The following is a 10037-nucleotide window of genomic DNA, read 5'->3' on the forward strand; positions in this document are numbered from 1 at the left end:
TTTGTTTCAGGGTGAAGATCTGACCCATATTAATACTACAGAGACATATGTGAGGGGTGATGAGAGGTGTAAAGAGGAGATTCCTACATATGACTACCCAGGTGAGTAGTGACCACTAAATGCAGAGAAGTTACAGATTCTTCTCAGTCACCGGCTGTGGCTGCTTTATCAGTGGTGTAGTCCGGCCGTATCACAATCGTGTGATCACCATTTTACCGCTAGAGCATAACTTTCTTCACTAGTTACTCATTTTTTGCTGATGAAGACAGTCGAGTTTGGTCATTTCAGTAGATGAGTTATTAGTTAGTGCCCAAAATACTCTGATTTAACCACTTCCCGCAGACAGTTTTGTGCTCCTAAACCGTACCCCATTTTCAAATCTGACGTGTGTCACTTTATATGGTGATAACTTAAGAATTCTTCACAAAGGATAATAGGAAACAAATGGATCTTAGAAACTATTTTCCAACTTCTCTTGAATCCAACAATACCCTATATACGGTTGTACACTACTGTCTGGGCACATGGCAGGTTAAGAAGGGAAGGAACAACATTTAGATATTTTAATCAGATCTTGCTAGAATAGTTTGCAGACACAATGCATTGGGGGCGCTGTTCGTGGTCACCTGGCAGCTCAAAAGATGGCTACCACGAACAGGCTTGGCGCTATCTACTCCATTTTCCGGATCCCAAGGATTGCTTGGCTCATCATTCCTTAATCCCTCTACATGCATCTGGACTTAGACAGAGACCCCCTAAGCTGGGAACATGGTGTTATCTGCTGTTCTGTGGAGTGAGATGGCAAGAAGAATAGTCAGGTAGCCGGGTCATAACCAGGAGGGCAGAGAAAATACAAAATCAGAAGGCACAAGAGTAGTCAATAAACGGGCCGGGGTCACAACAGGAAACAAATACACAAGCCGGGAGCTGAGCACAGAGGACTGACCCAGAGGAGAACAAGGCTGTATCTGGCAGCTTCCGGCTTTAGTAGGGTGCGGTGCTTTCCAAATGGCTGAAGCCGGGAGCAGATTACTCCAGCTGGACAGCACACACCCATACTGCCAGACTGGATGGTACTACTGGTCCCAGGCACCCTAATCTTAGTGGCTGGACAGAGCCTGCACCGCCCAGAGCTTCTGGTTCCGACGTCTCCTCCATCACCAGCGCCGCCTCTAGAATGAATAGATGGTGAGAGAAGCAGACGTCGCAGGAGAAGATCCCAGAGGAGATGGGAGACACCATCTGCAGAAGCCCTAATGTGACCAAATTGCAGAAAACCAGAGCAGTAGAAATCCCCATAAAGTGACTCCATTTTGGAAATTTTAACCCTCAGTGAATTATTCTATAGCAGTAGTGACTATTTTGACTCCACAGGCACTTTCCGGATATTAGCACGCAGTGGATGTTGGACAGTGAAAATTGCAAATATAGAATTTTATTACCCAACACATAGTGCCCAGATTGTGCTCCAGGAGACACACACCGTAAATTAAGTGGGTTCTTCTCACTATAGTAATGCCAAATACATGGATGCTAAATGTGGTTTGGACACACTGCAAGGATCTGAAGTGAGGGGGGAGATCTGACTTTGGGAGAGCGGATATTCCTGGATTGGTTTATGGAAGCCATGTTGATTCTCAATAGCCTTTGAGTCACTAATAATGTGGAAACCTGGTTTTCCATTGACAGATGATGGACCTGAGTGGGGACTTGTTTTTTGTGAGATGAGTAGAAGTTTTTATTGATATTATTTTCGCCTACATAACATTGTTTGGTGGCTTTTTATTCCATATTTGGGAGGCAGAATTAACAAACAGTTGAACACTACGATCCACTGGTTCATCCTGTGAGGTTTTCTATTAGACTGTGAACTGTTATTGTCTTGGTGAATAATGATGGCTAACATAGGGCAAACTTTTAAAAAAATCACAGAAAAAGATACAGCCTTACCAACACCAAATCATATAGCAAATGCACTAGCAGGATGCAGCAGACCCCCATGATAAAGGTGGGGGCAGCGCAGGTGTAAAATACTGATGGAGCAACCATTCACAAACCTACCAATTCATGGAGGGGGTGGTTGCCTAGTATTAAAGATGCACACAGATGAAGCTTGAATAGGACGCCAGTCACACAGGTAGATGTTCCCCTTCAATGGACGTCTTCAAACAGAGGCTGGACAGACATCTGTCTGAGATGATTTAGTGAATCCTGCTTTGAGCAGGGGGTTGGACCAGATGACCCAGGAGGTCCTCTCCAACTCTACCATTCTATGATTCTATGTGATGCACAGTGTCTGGCTTACAGCCTAATGATCATGCCCATACTATTAGATCAGGAGGGCTGCCCAGCACTATATAAGTGCACCCCACATGGACCCACACCCCAGTACACCCAACCAACACTAAAATGCTACTGCATTTGATATCTGATTTGGTGTTGGTAAGGCTGATTTTTCTGCGATGGTTTCTTGGTAGATAATGATACTTTTATATAAAGTGCATTTTTACGGAGAGAAATGTTCATCAATATAAATTTTAAGGATATGTTATTCATAAATAATAATTGGTTTTATTCTTGGTAGATGACTGTACCAGGAAATCAGAGGGACAGCTGACATCTTCAATTTTTAAATCCGATGATCTTGATATCCCACGGGATATAATTGAAGTGAATGCCATTAACCCAGATATACCATCATCCCTTCACAGCAAAGATCTGTCATCTGATCATTTGAAACAGGTCCTGTCTTCTGATTCATTACTCACTACTAAGGAAAATCAAAGTCACAATATAAGCATTAAAAAACAAATTGCTCCTAAAGCAAAGAAGCCATTTTCATGTTCAGAATATGGAAATAGTTTTCCACTCCAAAAGTCTTTTCTTAAACATCAAAGCATTCACACAACAGAGAATAGATTTTTTTGTTTCAAGTGTGGGAAAGGTTTTAACCAGAAATCAAATCTTGTTAATCACCAGAGAACTCACACAGGGGAGAAGCCATTTGCTTGTTCAGAATGTGGAAAATGTTTTACATTGAAATCAAGTTTTATCAGACATCAGATAACTCACACAGGGGAGAAGCCGTTTTCCTGTTCAGAATGTGGGAAATGTTTTAACCAGAAATCAGATTTGGTTAAGCACCAGAGAACTCACACAGGGGAGAAGCCTTTTTCCTGTTCAGAATGCGGAAAATGTTTCAGCCAGAAATCAGATTTGTTTATACACCAGAGAACTCACACAGGGGAGAAGCCTTTTTCCTGTTCAGAATGTGGGAAATGTTTTAGCCAGAAATCAGCTTTGATTAAGCACCAGAGAACCCACATAGGGGAGAAGCCTTTCTCCTGTTCAGAATGTGGGAAATGTTTTAACCAGAAATCAGATTTGATTAATCACCAGAGAAATCACACAGGGGAGAAGACTTTTTCCTGTTCAGAAAGTGGGAAATGTTTTAACCAGAAATCAGATTTGATTAATCACCAGAGAAATCACACAGGGGAGAAGCCTTTTTCCTGTTCAGAATGCGGAAAATGTTTCAGCCATAAATCAGATTTGGTTATACACCAGAGAACTCACACAGGGGAGAAGCCTTTATCCTGTTCAGAATGTGGGAAATGTTTTAACGATAATTCAGATTTTATTAAGCACCAGGGAACTCACACAGGGGAGAAGCCTTTTTCCTGTTCAGAATGTGGAAAATGTTTCAGCCAGAAATCAGCTTTGGTTATACACCAGAGAACTCACACAGGGGAGAAGCCTTTTTCCTGTTCAGAATGTGGAAAATGTTTCAGCCAGAAATCAGCTTTGGTTATACACCAGAGAACTCACACAGGGGAGAAGCCTTTTTCCTGTTCAGAATGTGGGAAATGTTTTAGCCAGAAATCAGCTTTGATTAAGCACCAGAGAACCCACACAGGGGAGAAGCCTTTCTCCTGTTCAGAATGTGGGAAATGTTTTAACGATAATTCAGATTTTATTAAGCACCAGAGAACTCACACAGGGGAGAAGCCTTTTTCCTGTTCAGAATGTGGAAAATGTTTTGTGAAGAAATCATCACTTCTTAGTCACCAAAGTACTCACACAGACGAGAAGCCATTTTCATGTTCTTAATGTGGGAAATGATTTACATAGAAATCAACTCTTAATAAACTTCTGAGAAGTCACACGGGGGATAAGCCATTTTTAACCGAAAATTGTATCTTCATAAAGAGGCTGTCCACTACTAGGACAACTCATTCTCATTCCTCATGTTTGGCCTTGTTAAAATAAAAACACTCATACGCACCTCCCATTCTTGTGCTGTTCCACTAGTGTCACAACTCATGTTCCCGGGCATCACACAAGGTTGTTACATCACACAATCCTGCTCCCAATCAACGCCTCCTTCGGATGTATTGAACATCAACAGGAAGGACATGGCCTGGACATAGCATCGAGAGAAGGCACACACTGAGAGCACTCTTTAGACTGTGTTCCTGGGGGAATTCTAAGCAATTTACAGCCTCAAACATGACGTCCGATATGGGAAAGAAAGACAAGATATCAGAGATTAATCTGAGGTCCTCCACCTCTGTCAGCATGTCTGGTATGCAGTGTTTCTCTAATAACCCCCCACTACAGCACACAGGAGGATGTAACCCCACCCTAATAGGGACAGGAAATACGAAGAGGTTTAAATAGCCCCTCCCACATCCTCCCTCCAGTGCTATTTCCTGTCCCTATCAGGGATGAAGAGGTCATCCCTGGTGTGCTGGGCCGGCGACAGGCACTGGGGGAAAGCTACTAGGCGGGCAGCGGAGGATCGAGCTATCTTTACTAGTGTTGAGCAAGCACTAAAATGCTCGGGTACTCGAAGCTCGGGCCGAGCTCACCGTGATACTCGGGTGCTCGACCCGAGCAACGAGTCCATTGTTAGTCTATGGGAGACCCGAAAATTTTTGCGGCCGCACCCCCAGCAGTCTGTAGAAAGCCTAAAAAGTGCCCAAAACGATAGTGACAGTGTTCAAATGACATGGGGACAGTATGGGGATCGCCCCAGGAAGCATTTCTGACCCCCATGTCACTGCTGTCAACAACGTGGTCAGAGATATTAAGCCACTTTTACGGGCTCACAATAAAACGTTCAAAAACGAAACTGAAACGGTTTTCCTGTGAAATATGTTAAGGAACTTCTTTTCCAGGGTAAAGACTTGTGTATAAGGTAAAATAAATAACCAAAAACAAAAATACTCCTCCACACCTTGGGCTATGTACACAAGTTACATTTTTTTATGCGTTTTTGCACATTTGTATTGCTTTCAACCGTGACAAATGCATTCACCAGGAAATGTCATTTTAACATTTTACAACCTTATCTGGCCATGTGCTTTGTGACACATGCATACAGTGCTGAAAAGACATGGGAACAGCATGGGGAAGACCCCTGAAAGCATCTCTGACACCCAGGTCACTGCCTAAAAGTGTGCCCTTCAGAAGTGATCCTTGCCGCATCAGAAGATGCAGACTTGCAACTTACTCGGTCCGGGTGCCCACAGGACAGCCTTACCACAAACACGTGAACAAGTGAATGTGGCCAAGGATGGTCCATCTGACTGACGCCTTCACGCTGGGTTAATATTGTGGAAGCCGGGACACAGTTGGACACTGGGATGCAACACGTCCTCCAGACATAGAGGATTGCGGGTCCTGGGTCAATCAGGCTTCAACACAAAGTTCAGAAGGTAGACAGCAGCAGTGGTCGGTCTCCTACACAACGAGTAAATTATTCATGATCATGAGGCCATCCATCTCCTTAACTTTCTGTTCCTTGGAATGCAAGTGCATGTATGTAGTAGCGGCTAGGCCTGAGGTGGTCAGCGTTTTGGCGCATATCCTACCTCCTCCGAAGATTGCTGGATGTTTTCCTGCTAGTATCCCAGTTCTATGACTCCCGTTAAAACAAAGCTTCAGGTGATGAATGATGGATGAGGTGGTGGCAAAGGAGAAAGAGCATGAGGAACAGGGACCATTCACATCAATATCAGGCCAGTCAACCACACATGTCTTGTAGGATATGTTTCTGTACGAAAAGGAGCAGTTCGGCTACACAGTTATAGGGCATACAGTGAGTGCAATGCCTACCAAAAATTTCGAGGCACTCCAATGCCCCTTGGAAGTGACATGGAGGTCAGAGGGCCTTAACTAAACCGTTTTTTCCATTTATAGCAACTGGGTCTACTGTACACTGTTGGCCTAAGCAGTGAATGGAAGGCTTTCCAAAAATTATGAGGAACTGCAAGGCCCCTTGAAACAGACGTGGATTACAGTGTACTAAAAACCTTCTACCCATTATTGGGGAGTCGGTCTCCCTTAGTGTTCGCCTATGCATTGAAAAGCAAAAGCTGACTAAAATTAGGAGGAAATGCAATGCCCGTTGGAAGAGTCGTGGAGGTTAGAGGTAATTAAAAACAACATTTCAATGCCCCTTGGAAGAGCTGTGGAGTTCAGAGTGGTTTAACAAGACAGTTTTAATGCCCCTTGGAAGAGTGGTGGAGGTCGCAGTGGAATAAAAAGACAATATCAATGCCCCTTGGAACAGTGGTGGAGGTCACAGTAGCTTAACAAGACAGTTTTAATGCCCCTTGGAAGTGTGGTGGAGGTCACAGTAGCTTAACAAGATGGTTTTAATACCCCTTCGAAGAGACGTAGAGGTCACAGTAGCTTAACAAGACAGTTTTAATGCCCCTTGGAAGAGTGGTGGAGGTCGCAGTCGAATAAAAAGACAGTATCAATGCCCCTTGGAAGAGTGGTGGAGGTCACAGTAGCTTAATAATATGATTTTAATGCCCCTTGGAAGAGACGTGGAGGTCACACTAGCTTAACAAGACCGTTTTTTATGCCCCTTGGAAGAGCTGTGGAGTTCAGAGTTGTTTAACAAGACGGTTTTAATGCCCCTTGGAAGGGTGGTGGAGGTCACAGTAGCTTAACAAGTCAGTTTTAATGCCCCTTGGAAGAGTGGTGGAGGTCGCAGTGGAACAGAAAGACAATATGAATGCCCCTTGGAAGAGTGGTGGTGGTCACAGTAGCTTAACAAGACGGTTTTAATGCCCCTTGGAATAGCGGTGGAGGTCACAGTAGCTTAACAAGACGGTTTTAATGCCCCTTGGAAGAGTGGTGGAGGTCACAGTAGCTTAACAAGACGGTTTTAATGCCCCTTGGAAGAGCGGTGGAGGTCACAGTAGCTTAACAAGACGGTTTTAATGCCCCTTGGAAGAGTGGTGGAGGTCACAGTAGCTTAACAAGACAGTTTTAATGCCCCTTGGAAGAGACGTGGAGGTCACAGTAGCTTAACAAGACAGTTTTAATGCCCCTTGGAAGAGTGGTGGAGGTCGCAGTGGAATGAAAAGACAATATCAATGCCCCTTGGAAGAGAGGTGGAGGTCACACTAGCTTAACAGGACAGTTTTAATGCCCCTTGGAAGAGCTGTGGAGTTCAGAGTCGTTTAACAAGACGGTTTTAATGCCCCTTGGAAGAGTGGTGGAGGTCACAGTAACTTAACCAGACAGTTTTAATGCCCCTTGGAAGAGTGGTGGAGGTCGCAGTGGAATAAAAAGACAATATGAATGCCCCTTGGAAGAGTGGTGGAGGTCACAGTAGCTTAACAAGATGGTTTTAATGCCCCTTGGAAGAGTGGTGGAGGTCACTGTAGCTTAACAAGACGGTTTTAATGCCCCTTAGAAGAGCGGTGGAGGTCACAGTAGATTAACAAGATGGTTTTAATGCCCCTTGGAAGAGTGGTGGAGGTCACAGTAGCTTAACAAGACTGTTTTAATGCCCCTTGGAAGAGTGGTGGAGGTCACAGTAGCTTAACAAGACAGTTTTAATGCCCCTTGGAAGAGACGTGGTGGTCACAGTAGCTTAACAAGACAGTTTTAATGCCCCTTGGAAGAGTGGTGGAGGTCACACTAGCTTAACAAGATGGTTTTAGTGCCCCTTGGAAGAGTGGTGGAGGTCACAGTGGAATGAAAAGACAATATGAATGCCCCCTGGAAGAGTGGTGGAGGTCACAGTAGCTTAAGATGGTTTTAATGCCCCTTGGAAGAGTGGTGGAGGTCACAGTAGCTTAACAAGACGGTTTTAATGCCCCTTGGAAGAATGGTGGAGGTCACAGTAGCTTAACAAGACGGTATTAATTCCCCTTGGAAGAGTGGTGGAGGTCGCAGTGGAATAAAAAGACAATATCAATGCCCCTTGGAAGAGTGGTGGAGGTCACAGTAGCTTAACAAGATGGTTTTAATGCCCCTTGGAAGAGTGGTGGAGATCACAGTAGCTTAACAAGACGGTTTTAATGCCCCTTGGAAGAGCTGTGGAGTTCAGAGTGGTTTAACAAGACGGTTTTAATGCCCCTTGGAAGAGTGGTGGAGGTCACAGTGGAATAAAAAGACAATATGAATGCCCCTTGGAAGAGTGGTGGAGGTCACAGTAGCTTAACAAGACAGTTTTAATGCCCCTTGGAAGAGCTGTGGAGTTCAGAGTGGTTTAACAAGATGGTTTTCATGCCCCTTACAAGAGCCATGCAGTACAGCATATTAAAAACATTATTCCCATTATTGGGGAGTGGGTCTCCCATAGTCTTTGCCTGTGCCTTCCAAGCAAAATCTGCCAAAAATTAGGAAGGAGGAACTTGCAATGCTGGCAACACGGACCACTTTCACCCTGGTGGTATAGTGGTGGTGGAGGCTGAGGATAAGGAGAAGAGCAAAATACAGCTGAAATGAGGAAGCGTATACCCATGTGTGGGTGTGAAGCGGTGCGTGGGAATACACCTCCCGAAATAACACAGTGGATTTCAGTTTATGTTACTCTGCTGTCATTTGGTGGTGATGAGAAGTCTGGCCCAATCCAGCCCTTGTTCATTTTGATAAGGGTCAGTTTGTCAGCATGGTCAGTTGACAGGCGAGTGCGCTTATCCATTATAATTCCCCCAGCGGCACTAAAAACACGCTCCGATAACACGCTAGCAGCAGAGCAGGCGAGGACCTCCAAGGCGTGTAGAGCGAGTTCATTCCAAGTGTCCAGCTTGGATACCCAATAATTAAAAGGCACAGAGGAATCACGGAGGACGCTGGTATGGTCGGCTAGGTACTTCCTCACCATCTTTTGAAACTTTCCACTCCTTGTGAGAGTACCCCGCGCCTCAGGGCCTGTAAGCTGGACGGGTCTCAGAAAACTGTCCCAGAACGTTGACAGTGTTCCTCTGCCTCTGCTGGATTGGAGGTGCATCTCTCTCGCCTGTACGCCTTGGTTAGGCAACGAACTATGACCTCTGCCGCTAGAGTGTTCACATGGGAATTTTTTTAACAGTTCTGCAGCAAGGGCCTTCTGGTACTGCCCCATTTTTGTAGACCTCTCCACCTCAGGAATAAGAGAGTGAAAGTTCTCCTTGTAGCGGGGGTCTGAAAGTGTCACCAACCAGTACTGACTGTCACCCAACATTTTGACAATGCGAGGGTCACTGTTAAGGCAGCGTAACATAAAGTCAGCCATGCGTGCCAGACTGGTAACGGGCAAGACTTCCATGTCCTCACCAAGATGACGACTGACCATGCTCTCCTCCTCCTCCTCCCCCCTGTCCTCAGGCCACCCACGGTGAACCGACGGTATGACAGTTGTACAGGTACTACCGTCTACAGCACATGATACCAGCCCCTGTTCTTCCTCCTCCTCCTCTCCCTCATTGTCCCCCAATGCACGTTGGGATGAGATGAGGCTGGGCTGTGTGCAATCGCCTGTTATGGCTTCTTGATCCATCTCATCATACTCTGGCTGCAATGCCTCCTCTTTAATTCTCCGCAGAGAGCTTGCAAAAGACAGGCAAGTGGGATGCTGATGCTAATGATGGCATCATCGCCACTCACCATCTTGGTGGACTCCTCAAAGTTTGTCAGGATGGTACTGATGTCAGACATCCAGGTCCACTCCTGAGGTCTTATGTGTGGAGTCTGACCTGAATATCGACGGCCTTGTTGCAGCTGATACTCCACAACTGCTCTCTTCT

At 45.2% G+C, this 10037-nt stretch overlaps 1 protein-coding gene across 1 annotated transcript in view; it reads left to right on the forward strand.

Annotated features, from left to right (window-relative positions):
• The window catches only part of LOC141225684 (uncharacterized), a 61990-nt gene extending 57710 nt beyond the window's left edge, over positions 1-4280 (forward strand). Inside the window, exons 3-4 of the mRNA XM_073667092.1 lie at positions 11-101; positions 2585-4280. Coding sequence (XP_073523193.1) covers positions 11-101; positions 2585-4110 — 1617 coding nt within the window. The 3' untranslated portion in view covers positions 4111-4280. The remainder of the gene's footprint in view (positions 1-10; positions 102-2584) is intronic.
• The last annotated feature ends 5757 nt before the right edge of the window (positions 4281-10037 follow it).

Source organism: Phyllobates terribilis, unplaced genomic scaffold (genome assembly GCF_046119375.1).
Source record: "Phyllobates terribilis strain yellow unplaced genomic scaffold, ASM4611937v1 Scaffold_411__1_contigs__length_1673714, whole genome shotgun sequence".
In the NCBI taxonomy this organism is placed as follows: Eukaryota; Metazoa; Chordata; class Amphibia; order Anura; family Dendrobatidae; genus Phyllobates; species Phyllobates terribilis.